At 35.0% G+C, this 19026-nt stretch overlaps 1 protein-coding gene across 1 annotated transcript; it reads left to right on the top strand.

Moving 5' to 3' along the window:
• Window positions 1–632: 632 nt before the first annotated feature.
• Window positions 633–18813, top strand: NMU (neuromedin U). Its single transcript, XM_072619276.1, has 10 exons — window positions 633–863; window positions 3323–3381; window positions 7431–7478; window positions 8391–8450; window positions 9029–9058; window positions 9312–9362; window positions 11114–11188; window positions 14077–14130; window positions 16670–16705; window positions 18584–18813. The coding sequence occupies exons 1-9, from the start codon at window positions 725–727 to the stop codon at window positions 16700–16702; spliced, it is 549 nt and encodes a 182-aa protein (XP_072475377.1). The 5' UTR covers window positions 633–724; the 3' UTR covers window positions 16703–16705; window positions 18584–18813.
• Window positions 18814–19026: the final 213 nt, after the last annotated feature.

Genomic DNA, 19026 nt, shown 5'->3' with positions numbered 1-19026 from the left:
TGTGTGAGGTGTCCAAGCCAAGGACAGCTGGAGAACTAATGACCTTTAAAGCTGGGAAAGAAGCAAGGAGTCTTCTATTGTCGTTTCCTGAACTATCCCCTGACTCCGTTTTCATAAGATCTTTCTAGTCTCTAAATTCTTACAGGAAATTGATTTGTTGTCACCACCAAGAATGGTTTACTATCATTGTGGATTTCTATTCCTACGGGAGTTAGAGATGGAAAAGTTGATAAAAAATTATTATTTTAATACAGATCTCTGCTTCTCAGAGGGGATTCAGAGGGGACAAAGGGAGGGGAGGGAAAAGAAATAGAGAAGAAAGGAGGAACCTCTTGAGTCAGAGTCAACTGTCAAGTGGGCTGCTTCGCCTAGAGAGGCAACTTGCCCTGGAGGGCCAGGTCAGACAGGACTCTGTCATACAGAACTGACGCATGGACAAGGGGCAGGAGGTGGAGGCGGAGGGAGGTGGAGAGGAGGCAGAAGGCTGGTGACGCGCGCCAAGAGGCTCAGAGCAGGCTCAGCCCACGGGTTCTGGAGATTTAAAAGTTTGGGGACAGAAGGGCTGTCAGATCGGCAGCTTCACAGTGGGAAGCAAAGAACAAGTGATCCCAGGACACTCGAGGCCACTAGGAGGGGCCTGTGAGGAACTTGGGGACCACATACGCGCTCGGCTGTAGAAATCGACAGCCCAACAAGCATCTCTGGGCAGCGAGAAAACTCAAGGATGCCCAGGGATCACAGCTGCCGTCAGCTGCCTCCTCTGACTGGCTACACCAGGGCTGAGAAACAGCTTTTGGGATGTGGACGTCCAGCTGCTCCCCTCCTCCTGCTGCTCCTCGCTTCCTGGGCATGCGTCTGCCAAGGTAAGGAACCTGCCTACCTCTTCTTTAAGTGCCTGTTCAGGTAGTCCAATCCTGGACCCGTTTAAGAGCCAGGAGGGCAGACTAGAGGAACTTAGGCACCCATTCGCTCCCCTCACAAACACCCTCTTCTTTACTCACGAAATCACCCTTCCTTTCCTTCTCTCCTTCAGCTTTCTTCTCTCCACTGTCCGTTGCTTCCCGGTTCCCTTTCTCTGGCTCCACTGATGGGTCCTGAAACTGCAGCTGGAAGGAATATCGGAGATGATTTTTTAGTCCAAACACAGATGAGGGCGAAGTTTAATTTAACCCGTCATTTGTCCTTACTTATGTAACCTTTAGTGGTCTGCGTGGCTATTTCTTCCTCCCATGCAGCTAGAGAACATGCTTTCTCGTTCGCTAGGATTTTCCTACATTTTCTTTTTTACCATCTCGGAGCTCTAGCGATATTTGACAACTCTCAGCTTGAATTTCCAGAGGAATAGTCCATTCGTTCAATTCAGCATTCACAGACGACCTTCTAACACATGCTTAAGGCACTGAATCCTCTCCATGTTTGAGAAGTATTTGCTGAGGCTACTTTAGTGTGGAATAAGATGACTGACAGCAGTGCGTGATACCTGAGCTCCACAAACACCTGTGCTCACAATCACAGCATTAGAGGGCGTGGTTTAGACCTCACACTAGGCTTTCGGTCTTGACAAGTGAAAGAATAACGGTTATTAGCCATTTGTTTGGAAGGGTGCGGAGGGAAGGAGTCGCAGGTGGCGGAATAGAGAAATTGTGTCATTGGGATCCCAGGTTCATGGATTGGAGCTGAAAGCAAGCTTAGAGTTCCTATCCTACAGCTCCTTCATTTTTCATGTGGAGAAACTGAGGTCCATGGATGTTAAATAACTTTCCCATGGTCACTCAAATGGTAAATGGAGAACAAAGAACCTTCGCCAGGGTCTCTGATTAGGCAAACTGGCGTACAGCGTTCTGATGACTGAAGCTGGGAGGTAACACAGGAAGTTTCATAGCTCACTGAACTGGTCTTACAGTCTGGCTTCCAGTCAAGGATTTTGCATTTGAATAGGTGTAGGACCTTGGACAAATTACTTGCCCCCTCTAAGATTCAATTTCTTCATCTGCAAAATGAAGATAATTCTTTTTGGATTATTTTACCAAGATAATTTCTGTATCAAATGAGGTTTTACATACATAAAGCTCTTTATAGTATTAAAACATCACATAAATGTTGATTATTATCATTAGCTAATCACTAATTAGTCCTAAGAGCAGAGGTTTACTGCTTTCTGGAAATCCTTGATACCTGATGGTCTAGAAACCCTTGGATCCTGAAATTTGTAAGGACAATTATAAAAGTACTTGGAGCACTCATTTTTAAAGGATATGGTATATATCTATATATCAGTAGCCGAGAGAGACAGACAGACAAAGAAATAGACAATAGATAGAGACAAAGAGTGAGTGATTTAGAAGCTAGAGAGCCAGACTTCACATAAAGACCTGGGTAATATTTCTACATCAGACCTATATGGTTTACATGAGCCTAAGCAATTCACTTAGCTTCTTAGTGCCCACAAAAATCTCTAAAATTATAAGTTGAAAAATCATGTTGTTTAGATCTGTTGCTAGGTAGATTTCCCTATTCCAAAGAAATCACAGGTTTGATTTCCTTAAAATCCATAATAAAATGTTGGAAGGAAATTATGAACTTTTCAATATATTTTATGAACAACAGAAATCTTTCCACCATGATTTTTATTTTACATGATTTGTGATGGAAATTTTAAAAATTTAATATAGAAGAGAAATTATTTTCTGGAGATATTCAAAGTAATTTTTTTTTATTTTAATGTAGTCATGGTAAAGAAACAGGATATACAGTGAAATGAACTCTAAACTGAAAGTTAGGAGACTGGCTTGATTCTCCCATTTTGTAGCAGTTGGATCTTCCATGAGTTCCAACCTCTCTAAGTATCAGTTTCCTCATTATTAAAATGGGGAAGGGAATTGAACTAGAACAGGGGTTCTTAACTTTAGATCCACAAAGGATCCCTGGATAGATTTCAGTATCCATGAACTTGGATGGGGAAAAAAATTACATCTGTATTTTCACTATCCTTAAATGAAATTTAGCATTTCCTTCAAATATTTTGAGAAGGTTTCACGAAGCTGCCAAAGGGTTTGACACAAAAAAATGTCAAGAACCATGGGCTGACTGGTATCTTTAGAATTTCTTTCAGCTTTGTATTATTTGAAGGTTAGCTAAAACCTTCATTCCTTTTAATTCTACAATGCTCTAGCCACTATCTTTCATTACTGTCAATTAGAAAATAGGTATTAGAATCCAAATACATAAAAATATAGAGGAATTATATGAGCTTAGAAGAATAGAATGAAAGGAGTTAAACTGGAAAGAATTGACTTTAAAACTAGTTTGCTTTTATTTCCAGGTGTTCCAGTATCACCTCTGGCAATACAGACAAACAAAGAGTTACAGCTATGGAACGAGGTAAAAGAAATTGTTATATCTTTTCTTCCTTTAAAGCTACTGTAGCTCAGATTTTAAAGACAAATTTGAATGTAATTATCCCCCCAGCTTAAAAATGAAAAACCAAAAAATGTAGCATTGTAACTGAGAATTGGAAATCTGTGATTTTCTGTTTTAATAAGTTTATACTTTTATGTTTACTTTACAATCATTTTGGAACCTATGTTCACACTTTCATTAAAACTCCTCTTATAACAAAGTTAATAATTAAGTAAAACATATGCAACAGTGACTATATCTGACAATACAATCAACATTCTGCCCTGACAAGTCCTTGTGCTATGACAAGGAATGAATGTTTTGTTATCTATTGTCCAGAATCATCGTTAACTTTTTCAATTATTCAAAGTTTGTCTTCCTTTAATGATCTTTCAATCAATTAATACTTTTAACATTTATATATTGTAAAAATATATATATATATACATACGTACATGTATGTATGTGTGTATTTGTGTGTGTGTGTGTGTGTGGCACAGTGGATAGAGTACCAGGCCTGGAATCAGGAATACTCCTCTTCCTAAGTTCAAATACAACCTCAGACACTTACAAACTGTGTAACCCTGTGCAAGGTTCTTAACCCTGTTTGCCTCAGTTTCCTTGTCTGCGAAATGAGCTGGAGAAGGAAATGGCAAATCACTCTGGTATCTTTGCCAAGAAAACCCAAATTGGAGTCACAAAGAGTTGGACATAACTGAAAAATGGCTAAGCAACAAGAATATAATATACATTATATAGATACACACACACACACATACACACACATATATGGAGAGAGAGAGAGAGAGAGAGAGAGAGAGAGAGAGAGAGAGAGAGAGAGAGAGAGAGAGAGAGAGAGAGAGAGAGAGTTCTGCTTATTTCCTTCTGGATCAGGTCCTATAAAGCTTCCCATGTTTCTCTGAATTCCTCCTGTTTGCCATTTCTTACTGTAAAATAATATTACATTACTTCTTAGAACATTGTTTTTTCAGTCGTTCCTCAACTGATGTGTACTCACTTTATTTCCAGTTCTTTGCTACCATGAATATTTTGGTATATATGGGACCTTTATCTTTAACTCCATTTGGGATATGTACCCAGTAGTGGGATCACTAGATCAGAAGATATGGAGAGTTTAGTCACTTCTCATATAATTCCAAATTGAAATCCAAAATATTTAGCCAATTCATAGTTACACCAATATCGTTTTACTGTGCTTGTCTTCCCATAGCACTGTCAATATTAAACTTTCCTATTTTCTATCATCTTTGTTGATTTGCAGGTTTGAGGTAAAATCTATGAATTATTTTAGTTTGTATTTACTTCACTATTAGTATTCCATAGCATTTTTTTCCAAATGGTTATTTATAGTTTGCAATTCTTTTGAAAATTAACTTACTAGATGATTTCTTTTATCCCATTTGACTTCAGAGTAATTTAATTTGGTATATGTTTGTGTCAATTCCTTTTATAACTTGGACATCATTCTTTTAACTGTTTGATGCATTTATTTTTCCCATTCTGCTGTTTCACTTCTGCCTTTATTGACTTTTGAGTGGTATGAAACTGAAATTGTCTAGTTTGCCTTTTATTATCTCTTCTGTTCCTTGTATGGTTAAGAACTTTCCCTTAACCATAGTCAGAAACAATATCTTTTCTGAATTTTTATGATAATATTCAGGTTGAATCTACATTGTGAGTTTATGGTACATGATATAAGATTTTGATCTAAACCTCAGTTCTTCCAAACGTTTCCCCAATTTTCCTAACCAGTCTTATTCTAAAAAAGGGGAGTTTATATTCGTGTAATTTATTTTTTCACCTTTATCAAACAGTAGAATACTGTTTTCTTTTGTTTGTATTTCTTTGTGTTCCATTACTACTATTTTTTATTTGATTTTACTATTTTTTTTTAATTTTCAATTTCAAGGAATTTTTCTCACTTCTTTCCCTGCCCACCCTTCTGTGAAACAGCAACAACTTCAACAACTACCCAAAAAAAGGAGAGAAAAGAGAGAGAAATAAAATCCTTGTAACAAATATTCATAGTGAAGAAAAGCAAATTCTCCTTTTGGCCATGTACAAAAATGTATGCCTCATTCTGCATTTTAAGTCTATCACTTCTCTCAGGAGATATGTAGAATGTTCATCTTTGGTACGTTAGAATCAAGGTTTCCATTGCATTAGTTTTCTTCTTTAAAATGTTGTTATTATGTAAACTATTCTTGTGTTTCTTCTCTTTTGACTTCATCAGTTCACTGAGTCTTCCTGGTTTTCTCTTAAACATTTTGACATTTCTTACAGTACAATATTCCATTACATTAACAAGTCACAATTTATTTATCCATTCCCCAGTTGGCAGATACCCCCTTAATTTCCAGTTTGATTGCTACTATGAAAAGAGCTGCTATATATTTTTTTTGTAATATGGGTCCTTTTTCATTTTCTTCAATCTCTTTGAAGTACATGCTTAGTATCACTATTATTTTTAAGTATCATTTTGGTATAACTGATGACATTTGGAATAATTCTTTCCAATGTTTCTGAAAAGAGACTATAAATAAAACATGTTTGACTTCTGAACAATTTTTAAAGGTATAGAAATTCAACCAAGTTAGAATGACATATATAATAAAGACAAATCAGAATAGAAACTAGAAATACATCCATAAGTAGAATAATATACATAATTAACAGGATAGTAAGTATAAATATATATCTATAAATATGTATTATTTTGAAATCATCCATATCTCTGTGGATAACATCTGAAAAATTTTTTGAAAGATAATACTAGAAGAAATATAAATCACAATGGAAAATTATTGCAAATACTTTCTTTTGAAGTAATAATTTTCCTTTTAATCCTCTTCATATCAACTTAACAGACAGTAACAAATTAAAGTATAATATATAATTATTTTGATAGCTTACAGATGCCTTTAACCTATATGTTCTGCAGCACAGACATAAACAATGGTAAGGTTACATATGTCTAAATTTATTTTATATTATGTCAACTTGTTTTTTCTACTTGGTTCATTTCTAGGATAAATTACCTTTAAACTTCTCATCTTTTATTCCTTGAATATTTTTTCCAACTAACAAAGTTTAAAGAGTAAAAGGGAAGTGATTCAAAATAATTGTCCACAAATTATATCACAATAAACCTTCATCTAACCTTTCTTATAATCCTGATATCATATGGCAGGCTTGACACTCATTTTCTAGATCAGCTTCCTTGCATTTTTTCCACAAGATATTTCATCTCTTGACTCAAGGGATTTTCATGGGCTACCTTCCATTGTTGGAATGTTCTCCTTCCTCATTTTCACCTTCTGGCTTCTCTGGCTTCCTTCAAATCCCACCTAAAATCCTGCCTTCTATAGGAAGGTTTAATTCTAGTGCTTTCCTTCCGTTAATTGTTTTTAATTTATCCTGTTTACAGTTTGATTTCATATAATTGTGTGCATCTTGTCTCTGCTATTATATTGTGGGTTCCTTGAGAATAGGGACATTTCCTTTCTTTACATCCACAGTGCTTAGCACAGTTCCTAACACATAGTAAACTCTTAGTGTTCATTGAATGACTTACTGAATCACACACATTATACAGATATATGTGTGTATGCATGTGTACATAACATGTATGTGTATGTGTATGTATGTATATATGTTTATGTCTATGTCTCTCTATTATATCTACCTGTCTATATGTTTTTCTCTCTCTATAAAGATACATCTATATTTATAGAGAGAGCCAGACAGACAGACAGAGAGACATAAACAGACACAGTCAAGGCAGCTTCAGGGAATATAATTTGGCCCCTGATATCTTTCTATCTGTTTAATATATGTTATCACACATATCCTAACATCCACAGCCTGAGCTGCCATAGAACATCATGAGATATATAGTAGCTAGTCGTTAAGTGACTTTACAATTTTAAGTCCTCTGGATGAATTTTTAAAATCCTCTATTTTCTGCTAGTCTGCTAGCTCTGATTCTAATCATATACCTATTTTTACAGCTAGATAATGCTTGTTCGAGTCTCCTGTCTGTTGACCCTCAGCCTCAGGTAAATTCAGTGAGCAAGTGTTTAATGTTTGTTTCTTTGTACGCTTGTTTATTATGCAGGTAGATTTGGTGCTTCGTAGCCCAGGCAGCAGATACGGCATATCTCTTTGTACACTGTTAATGCCAATGGTTAAAACACTTACTATCCATTTAGTAATGGGGAAAATCTTTGTTGAAAGCAACAACAACATGATGTTTGTCCTCAGAATTACACCTATATTCTTATTTTCAGGGGTTGAAGCAAAAAAGGGAGTCATTGGGAAACTTGGAAAATAACTCAGAACCCTTCCCCACCCTATCATCTACATGCTAATTCACATGTAAATAGAACTGGTTAAAATGGTACAGTATTTGTCTGAATATAATGTGGTTTAAAATGTAGGCCACACTCCTAAAATGAAATCTCTAAGAAAAGGAAAGAAAACAAATCCACTGAAAAACAAAGCTGATTAAAGACCACATTCACTTATATGCCAGATCTGGATAAATCAAAATGTGGTCTATATTTGGACAATGATAATGTCAATGTTCCTCTAACATCAGATATAATTTTTCCTGAAGTTATCAACTGCTCTCTGATTAATTCTTCCTTTCTTTTTCCTGGTTCACTAGAGGATGTTTAGAGGCAAAAGAAATTGACCAAGAATTAATTATAACAGGATCGGGTCAGATGCTATACAAGTCTATCCCCATATGTGTTTTGATTAGATGGAAGATAATCCTTCCCCTGGTCAAGTTGTTACCATCAGATAAAGCAAAAGCGTCTTAGAAAAATCAAAATGGACCATGAGAAGGGCACTACCTTTGCTAATCAAATCTCTCTATGCTCCTGGGACTAAATATACTTTGTATATATGTTGTCAAATGAGAAATTTTGCCCCTAATGTCTGGTTTTTCTAAAAATTTCTTCTAGATATCTAGTGAACTGGAAGACTTTTGCTATATGATTATGGGAATTTTACCCAAACCACAGGTAAGTTAAGTTAAAAATATATTTTGGAAAGTACTAATTACCTAGTGAATTCATAGAATTCAAACTAGAAGAAAACATCCGTGGGTGATATGATAGCTCCTATCTAACAGTATGGAGGCAGCTAGGTAGTGCAGTGGATAGAGTGCTGGACTTGGAGTCATGGAAATTGAGTTCAAATCCAGCCTCAGATACTTACTAGCTGTGTGACCCTGGACAAGTTAACCCTGTTTGTTTCAGTTTCCTCATCAGTAAAATGAGCTAGAAAAGGAAATGGTCAAACATTTCAGTGCCTTTGCCAAGAAAACCCCAAATGAGGTCACATAACATCAGACACAACTGAAACAATTCATAACAACAACATTAGAAAAGAAATGTGGTGTCACTATAAACAATTAAAAAGAGAAACATGAAATATTAGCAAGAAAAATGATCAAGTAAGAAAATATATTTAATTGCAAACATTTAGTCATAAAGATTATTAAATAAACTTTTCTATGCCATTTCCTGGAATAAAACACTTTCAACCACATATGTGTGAATGTTATGAAAAAATATATATAATGTGTCTTGTCCTATAGGATTCAGATGAAAAGGACAATACCAAAAGGGTAAGGTGATTTTCATATCTTCTCATATATACATATACTGAGTGTTCCAATTTAGTAGTATAAAATTATACTTAAACTTTTGGGACATGGTGTTGTGTGTATGTGTGTGCATATATATATATATAGGGACTCCCTGAATAAATATATTTATGTAAATAATGTGAAATAAATGTATATTTATAGGAATAAGTACATATTTGATCATTAATGTTTTGTATTAAAATTCCATTTTTCTTTTTTTTTTAAAAAACAGTTCTTATTTCATTATTCTAAGACTCATAATTCAGGCAACTCAGATATTATGGTAAGTAATCGAGCCACTTCTTATGAGTGATTACTTATACTCATTATAAAAAATACTCATGTTATGTGTAATTTATCTAAATAGTTTTAAATTCAAAGTAAAGTTGATTTGAGTTTTGGAAATTTATCTAAAATATTTGTTCAAAATGGAAGGAAATCTTCTCGTTTGTCGCTAAAGAAATACTCAGTAACTACTTAGGCCTTTAGGGAGGAAATATCTCTCAGATAACTAAGACAACTGTATCTAGAATTCAGTTTTTCTTCAAGATTATTTTAAAAATAACCAGTTTCCCCCTTTTGTAAATACTCAAAAACATATACATTAAAAATTGAATATGCTAGCCTCAGCTACAATTTTAAAAAAATATATTAATGAGAACTTTGAGTTATTGAACTTTCTCAATATTCAAATGTGTGTGTGTTTGTCCTTCATTGCCAAAGAAGACCATGCCATCAGAGAAAAGATGACATGACTTGCACTTGACTTTGTTTTGAGTGAGAGAGGGCTGTGCAGGTCACCAGTCTCACTTCTCCTCCAGAGCCTTTTGAAACTAGTGACCAGATATTCAGGTCACTGAATGACCCAGGATGAGGCAATTGGGGTTGTGACTTGCCCAAGGTCACACAGCTAGTAAGTGTCAAGTATCTGAGGTGAGATTTGAACTCAGTTCCTCCTGATTCCTGCACTGGTGCTCTATCTACTGCACCACCTAGCTGCCCCAGTATTCAAATAAAATACAATTTAAGGACTAAGTCTAGACCTTAGTGAATAAACTGAGTTTCGACCAGTGTCTTTAAATGAAGTCCAACAACATGTATACTTGTTTCAGATGTGCTTTCATTTTCTTCCATTTTGACGTTCTGAAAAGGCACAGCCCACTTTTCACCTATGACCTATCATTGTCCTTTTTGTGTCCACTGTGGTCTTGCTCAGTTTGCTTCAGTTTAAATGCAATATCAGATGCTAGATGTGTCAATATTATGTGTTTCCAGGGGACCATTTTTTCAGTGTATAAGGAATCACCATATCCCACTGACTTTCATTTTACTAGATCCCAATCCATCCCTCTATGTTTGCAAGCAAATGGCCAGGGTTTCATGGCTGCAACAGTGTAATGACATAATGCCACTTGATGGTCACTGTGTTTTCTCTTGCAGACGTTAAAGATATATTTCCTCATGACATTACTTAATATCTGAGCTGAGGAAAGTTCACCTAGTTCAACCCTTACATTTTACAGATGAAGAAATTAAGAAGGAAATGATTTGCTAGTTTAGTATTAGATCTTGGACTAGCAGAATATAAGATCCTTGAAGGCAGGTACTGACTGTCTCCCTTTGGTGTCTGTACTCCAAATACCTAGAACATTGCTTTGCACATGGTAGAGACTTGGTATATTTGTGTGTTGAATTGGAGTTCATGTCCTGATCACCAGTTAAGACACTTTCCACCACAAGATGATGCTTTTCCAGAACTAATGATGTAAATTGACAAAAATGATAACTTTATATCATCCTGAATAAAATTCAGAGGGCACAGTTTGAAGTTTCTGTCCAGTAAAAATCTATGACTCAAATTCCCATGCTGGTTTCTTAAAGTTGTCACACTGCAAAGTACTCCAAAAAGACCACTTTGGTTTACATCTTTAGTTACTTGTTCTCCATGTACTACTGCCTAGGAGCCAGTATGGTGGGTAAGAGCAGGGCCAGGCAATCATGGTTGCTCATGTGTCTGTATTCATGTCCTCTTAGTCGTCTGTCGTCCATCCTTTGCTGCAGCTCGTTCCTCAACTTCATGAAAGAAGAATGAAGAGGTTCAAAGTAGACGTATGTAATATTAACTGAATATTTGCATTTTCATTCTGTGGTATACCTCTCTCTGTCTGTAGATTTCTAGTTTGGAGGGCTTAGAAAACAGTCCTTTAGGTATGACACCCATGCCAGAGAAATGCATCAATTCTTACAGCTGAAATGGACTTTAGAGAAAATTGAATCCTATACCCTCATTTTACAGGCAAGGAAAACAAGAGCCAGAGAAATTAAGTTACCCAAAGGTACCTAACAAATTAGTGGGAGAATTGGCTCCAGAATACAGGTTTCTAGTTTCTGTTTCCATTGCATCATGCTGTCTCACGTGAATGCCAAGTCAACGATTCTTCTGGTAGTACCCCCTGAGCATTCTTATAAGTTCAAGGAGCCTAAAATGTTTTCTTCCTAGCATTGTGTCCCATGTGCACTCCATGGCCCAACACCATAATACTACAGTAGCCATGATGATTCTCTCATCCAAGAGATGCCAACTGGCATTTCCTAGCAAGGTCTCTTATCATAAGGACATAGTAGCTATTTCATGCAAGGCATGTCCTAGTAGTAAAGTCTCTTGTCACTTTATAAACATAGGCTATAAAATGGTGGGAGGCAAGAATTCCATCTGGACGATTAGAAGATTTTGTTGCTGAGTCATTTCAGTCATGTCTGACTCTATTTGGGGTTTTATTGAACTCTTTTTATCTGAGTACTTTTAAAATCTGAATATCTTTTTACTTTTTTTTACTTTTAAATCTGAATATCTTACCCAGAGTCATTAAAATTATGCCACAGAACCTGATAATTTAATCACAATTCTTTTTTTTAAAGAACAAGATAATGTTTCAAATTAGCATTTAAAATATGCACAGTTTAATGAAAAAAGTCCTTTGTAATTTATTTTCATAGCAATCATATTTTTCTGAAAAAAAATTTTAAACTGCCAATAGAATAAATTCTCAGGTATAAAATAGCTTTTGGAGACTTTAGAGACAAGTGTAAAAGAATCTATGTAGCACTGTAAAACTTTAGAACTGAAGATAGCACATTAAAATCTTTTTCTTCTAGAAATATTCTGTAATTCTAAGATTATGGCTTAATCTCAAGTAAAGCTTCCTAGCAACTGGGGCTCTGCAAAAGTTCAATAAATGGACTGCCTCAAGAAGTGACAGGTTCCCCCTCATTAGAGGACTTGACCCACTGTCAAGTATTAAAATTTTCATTAATTAACTAATTTTTAGTTTTCAACATTCACTTCTATAAGATTTTGAGTTCTAAATTTTCTGCCTTTCCTTCTCCTTCCCCTTTCCCAAGATGGTGTGCAATGTGGTATAGTCTCTACATATACATTCCTATTAAACATATTTTCACAGTAATCATGTTGTAAAGAATTAGAGCTAATGGAAGAAATTAGAAGAGAGAAGAAACAAAAAAGAGAGAGAGAGAAAATAGTATGCTTTGATTCAGATATATTCTAATAGGAATTCTTGCAGGAATGGGTTGGCCTGGTGGTCACTGAGGTCTCTTCCATCTTTAAATTCTGTGATATGCAAATAAATCATTTATATGTATTACTACCTATTAATTATTCCTTTAATTTCCCATGACATTTCTAGATAATGAGTAATGAACACAAGTGACAAAAATTTAAGATGTATTTGCTATAAAAACAGGTTTCAGAATTTTGCTAGGACAGAAGTATTTCTTAGAATTTTCATACTTAAAATTACATCATGCGATTTAAAATTGTGATTCTAGACCAAAAAAATGTGATTCTAGATAAACAATTTTGATCATCATTATAATCTTGGTTATAATATGTTAATTAACAATTTTTAACATGAATTAATGGAAATGTTAACATTTCCATTGTTAACAATATTAATGGAAGTGAGATAATTCTGGGGAAAGTAAGGCTTATATTTCTTGACCTCTTGAAACAATTACATGAGAAGTGTGAAATTTATCTATCCTCTCTTTAAGGTATTAAATGAGATACCCCTTATGTAATTGTTTCCAAATATAAATATTATCTAACTTATTCCTTATTAGTATTCTTATGGAACTACCATTTTTTCAAATGTAAATAAATTGCAAAAATCTCTGCTGGTAAGCTGAAACATAATTAAGCAAAATGTACTTTTTTTTGGAATGTTAATGTCAGTTAACCTTGATGTACATTCTTATGAAAATACCAGATTCTTCTTCTATTTATCTGTTGGGTTTTTTTAAGGTTTTCCAAAATCCTCTTCTACATTCATAGAATGATATGGCTGAGTTTTACAAGGCAGCTCAGAGATCATTTTGCCTCAAGCTCTCATTTTTACAAATGAGATTATATGATTTAGCCAAGGATACTCTTAAGACCAGATTTGGTTATCTTTCCACAACAGGCTCTTCTTTGTTCCCATGATAATAGGAATACATATTATCAATACTTTTAAAGACATGCTTTAAAAGGTGCTGCCTATTTTCTGCTCAAAAGTCAGTCTGTGGTAAATTTCTATGCAGTATCTGTTAGATGACTTAGGAGATGATGGTTGTCATCCTTTATTCTCGAAGAGGACCAAAATGACATCACCATGATAAAGTGAAGTTTCAATGTGTACGCTGCAATTGATCAGACCAATATGAGCTCAGCATGCTCTACCACAGATTGAGCGCAGATAGTCCATGTGTCTGTCACTTAGGAGATGAATGGGTATACTGGGCAAACTTTCTGAAGCTGAATTCTATTATGTTGCATGAGGAGGAAAATAATTTTAAGTTTAACTTTCTGGTAAACTTATAGTCTAAAACATCATATGCAATACAATAAATGAAAATAGCCCTTATCTCCATCTTGTTAAATTTTAGATTTTGTTTTTAATAAGTTCTTTTATTATTATTTGATTTGTCATTTTTTCTAGGAGGAATTCCAAGGACCTGGAAGAATTCAAAGTCGGGGTTACTTTTTATTCAGGGTATGATCATACCATGTTTTTTAAATATTATGAATGAGAACAGAATGTTATTTTAAACTGTTTTATATGTGTGTGTACACACATATACATATGTATGTATGTATGCATGTATCTAAATAGATTAGATGCAGCAAGGTGTAGTGTATAGAGAACTGGCCTTAAAGTCAAGAAAATTTGGATACAAGTCTTGTTTTGGATACACTTTGGCTGTGTGACCCTGGGCAACTTACTTAACATCTCAGTGGTCTAGGAAGTTCTCTAAGACTGTAAGTTGCAGTATCTATGCCACTCTGAGGAGAGAGGGGGAGTTTTCTCACTCTATACCAATGAAATCACATAGTCAATCCCTCTCCTTATATAACGCATGCATATGACACACAGGAAATCATTGGGATTAATTTAAATTTTGACTAAGGCTTCATTTTAAGACTATTTCATTATCCACTTCACTCTCCTTGATAACAATAGGTAAAATGGAACAGCTTGATGGAATTTTTTCTGGATTTCTCTAAATGTTTCTTTCTAACTTGATAGAGTTAGAGAAATAGGGTCAGTAGTATGAGATTCTGGTTGATTGTTTCCACAAGTCTGACTTTCAATGTACTCAGGATAATATGTGGAGCAGTAATAACATAGATAGTCCAGATATTTATGGAAACGACTAAAGTTTTTATGTAGAATTTATCTGGGGTGGAAGCAGGGAGAAATAGATTGTACTTTCCTTTGCATAGACAACTTCCAATAAGAAAACTGCCTATAACAATGCAAAGTTAAAATTTACTAGTCTTAGTAAAGAGAGCTGCCTAGAGTACTAAACAACTAATTAGGGTCACACAGTCACTACACTTTAAAAGAGGGTCTTGAACACAGATCTTTCTGACTCTAGGGTCAGGCCTCTATCCTCTCTACTGTTGCCACTCTATGGTATTAAATATCTCAATAAAAATGGAAAGGTCTTATTAAGTATCCAGATATTTTATTAAGAAATTACCAAGTACTAGGGTGTTTTGTAATTATGGGCTAACTAGCTGGTTTTCTCCTAGATTGAGATTTAATTCTGGTTTCTTTCTGCCACTAAGATGGTATTTGACCAAATGAACCTTTTGACTTTTCTCTGGCTCCACATTTATAAATGAAGTTAATAATGTACACTTACTTCCCCAAGTTACTTATGAAAAGTAAATAATGAATGATACTATAAATATAATGTTGCATTCGTCCTTCATTGCCAAAGAAGACCATGCCATCAGAGAAACGATGACATGATTTGCACTTGACTTTGTTTTGAGTGAGGGAAGGCTGACTATAAATATAATACATTAAAAGTAAATGATTTCCTCAGTAGAATCATACCCTCCCTCACAACAGTTTCTCTGCTCCTCCAGAATTTATATTGTCTTGAAGAGTTGAAGGGACTAAAAAGTCATTACCCTACATCCATCATGGGGATAAGTCTCTTAAGACTTAGCCAGGCTGATTGATAATAACTACACTAAGGTTGAAGTTCTGACAAGTAAACAATCATGGCCTTTGTCTTTGTTTAGGGGCATTTGTTAAGTATTCCAGGACTTATTGCCTAAAGGGTAACATTCTTTTTAAAAAATTGGTATCTTGGGGTTTTTTAATAAAAAGCAATGTTGACATTTGTTTTTTTTACATATCTAAAAAGTAAGAGTTACAGGCAATGGGGGGATCAACATTCTAATAGATACTCAAAAATGTGAATATTCCTTCTAGTAATATAGATCACAAGTCATATGTGCCTATTAATCCCAAGCAACAATGATCTGTCTTCTCACACCCAAAGTTTTGGATACCCTCCTTATGATACTGTAACACGAAGAAATGAAGAAAAAGACACAATAATATAGTATAATATAAGGTATATTTTTGAATTTAAAACTTCCACATTTATTCATAAGAGCCAGATATATTTCACATATAAGGAATCTCTGGCACCAAACACATTCTACACCTACAGAAGCCATATTGACTATTTAGGGTCACTAAGGCATCATTTAACCAAGTAATTGTCCCAATGTATCAAGTACACTGAAAGTTAAGGCAACTTCCCAAAGGGATTAAATTCATGTGGAATCTAGGGCAACAAATGTATATGAGAGTAAGTCAAGAAGAGCTTTGGTATGTATTTTTATTACTGTGTGTTCAAAAGTTTTCTCAGTAGTGCAAGGCTTTTGCATTTGTTGATGTTGCTACTGCTGCTTTTATCTAAGAAACTATTCCTAAAGTTCTTGCTTCTTTAAAACAGGATGTCCCAAAAATCTTAGTGCAGCTGTAAGCTTTAATAAGCTCTAAACTACACTAAAACTTTTGGGATACCCTATATATCATCAGTGAAGCCACTGAGTCTGATCCAATCAGGTCTGTTTAGGTTAGTATCAAACTAAAATGATTGTACATGTGTTCTGTAAAACCATCATGACAAAATAAATTCAAAATGAGAGCCTATCCGATAAAACAGAAACCATCTGCTAATTAAGCTGAGTTAATTTCTAATTTGCCTTTGTTATTTTTTTAGCCACGCAACGGAAGATCAACACTTTTCCGCTAAAAGGTACTTGTTTCATATTTTAGCCCAGTTTGAAATGTTCTCGAAATAAAGTTTATGGAAGTTATTTTCATTGTATTAACATGTGTTAACATATGTTCAACAGTGCATGTGTGGCATGGAGACTTTATGAAATGAGTCTTTCTAAAATGATTCTTGTTTTCATGGAGAAGAAAGAGGGGTTGGAAAGGAAATAGTAGAACTTCAGCCATTCTTATGAGTCCCACAGCATCAGGTTACTTTGATTTGCTTATGTATGTCTTAGGGCTACACTGACAGTAGTGGGAATATAGTGAGAAACAAAGAAACTGTCTACATCAATCCATATTCAAATGGATCTATGATCTCATTGATTTTGAATTCTCTCCAAGGGTATTGATTGTAACAGTTTCAGGCTTGCAGATGCTAAGCAACTTTTGTCCACGTTCTCCCAAAAGGTGGCCATAGGGGGTCCACTCAACATGCTAGGAGCCTTCTTTGATTTCTCCCCACATTGCAAGAGCCCTTTCATAGTACATTTGTCATCTCTGACCTGCTATGTGACCTACCTGTTTTCTCATCCTGTCACACAATTCTTTGATAACATCTTTTTCTTCTATTCTCTGGAATTCCTCCATGGTAATATAATGTGGTTTGCTCTCATCCACCATGTACTTCTATTGCCTTCTGTGTGATACTCATATACTCATCTTTAGTTCTTCAGAAAGAGTGGTATTCTACATCTTGCCATCATACAGCAACACTGGCAGAATGTTAACATTGAAAAACTGGGCCTTTGATTTCATAGGCAACTTAGAGTCAATAAAAAGAGATGTATAGTTTCTCAGAGCAATCCAACCTGCTCTTCTCTTCCTTTTCAACTCTAGGTCCAGCTTATTGCCCATTAGTAATGTCTATCCCATATGTCATTGTTGGATGAGCTCTATAGGCTGTCTATCCAAGCCCATATCGACATCTTTCCAGGTTCTCAGGACCTATCAGAGCATGTTTCACTGGCATAACTTTTAAGAAATGAGGCCACTTCCTCACCATATAATGCCATTCATTAGGACATGAGTGGAGGCTAGAAATCATAGAAGGATTTAAAAACTCCATTCAACAGGCTTTTATTAAGCATCTACTATGTGCCAGACGCAGTGCTCATTCTGGAAATAGTAAGACAAAACATAAAGCACACCTAGTCAAATAACTACCTAGCTGTGCAATTCAGTTGAAGACATGGCTTAATTATCTACGTGGTTGTTAGCCCTTTCTCAGTTACAGTGGCTTATGGAATTATTCCATGGAAGGAACCTTAATTTACTTTTTCAAGAGTATATATAAAATGTAAAAATATAAATGTAGTACAAAAATGAGAATTTGCATAATGGATACTTCATTTAAAACAACTATTCATAACTTCTAATGGAATAAAGGAAATTTATACATTATAATTGACTTGTGTAGGAAAGCACTCTGCTTTTCGTTGCTGTTCAGTAGTGTCTTTGTGACCCCTTTTGGAGTTTTCTTGGCAAAGATACTGAAGTGATTTGCCATTTCCTTCTCCAGTTCATTTTCCAGATGAGGAAACTGAGGCAAACTGAGTTAAGTGACTTGCCCAGGGTCACACAGCTAGTAAGTACCTGAGGCTGGATTTGAACTCAGGTCTTCCTAACTCCAGACCTGACTCTATCCACTGAGCCTTTCTATCCATTAGCTGCCACTTTGATATTTGGATGAACATGAATATGAGCACAACTGCTGTTATATTTTTTTAAAAGTATTATTTGGGGGAAAAGAAGAAATCTCAGCTGTTTTCTCTTTGCTGTGATGAAATATTTCAGTGTGCATATATATCTTTAATATGAAATGTCTATCTAACTGTAATTTGTTTTTGTCTTGCAGGCCTTTGAACAACTTTTATGTTGAAGGAGCAGCCATGCAGAGAATATTTTTTTGTTCAAAGAATATTTCCTATTAATTGTACCATTTCTGAGAATTCCCTTGAATATAAATGTGTCCCAATTAGCTTTAGTTAAGAATGTAAATATTTCTTTAATTTCATCTTGAAATGTTTCCTAATGGTCTAATACTTAAAATTGTGTTTAATAAAACTGATTCTTGCATGTCAGAAACATTGCTCTTGGCAGCTTTTTTAAATCAATATTGTTGTTGAAATGAGAGACATTTGGTAGAGAAATAATCTTAATATTTTATTCCATCCTAATGAAGGTACATGTGTGCTTTTTTGCTTTCAGGGATAAAAATCAATGAAGTATTTTTTAAAACCTACAAAGAAGTAGGAATATAGTGTGGCAGACACTACAGCTTCCACTATACCAAAGGAC

Source organism: Notamacropus eugenii, chromosome 6, assembly GCF_028372415.1.
Source record: "Notamacropus eugenii isolate mMacEug1 chromosome 6, mMacEug1.pri_v2, whole genome shotgun sequence".
NCBI classification, from domain to species: domain Eukaryota; kingdom Metazoa; phylum Chordata; class Mammalia; order Diprotodontia; family Macropodidae; genus Notamacropus; species Notamacropus eugenii.
The sequence above is the reverse complement of the archived record's forward strand: the minus strand, read 5'-3'. Positions and strand labels throughout refer to the sequence as shown.

What these genes read in the sequence shown, in the direction of transcription:
- NMU (XM_072619276.1), top strand. Translation starts at nt 725, where the DNA reads ATGCCCAGGGATCACAGCTGCCGTCAGCTGCCTCCTCTGACTGGCTAC. An exon ending in CTGTTGACCCTCAGCCTCAG is followed by an intron (nt 7,479 to 8,390) that starts GTAAATTCAGTG and finishes AATTTCTTCTAG; the next exon opens with ATATCTAGTGAACTGGAAGA. An exon ending in TGAAGAGGTTCAAAGTAGAC is followed by an intron (nt 11,189 to 14,076) that starts GTATGTAATATT and finishes CATTTTTTCTAG; the next exon opens with GAGGAATTCCAAGGACCTGG.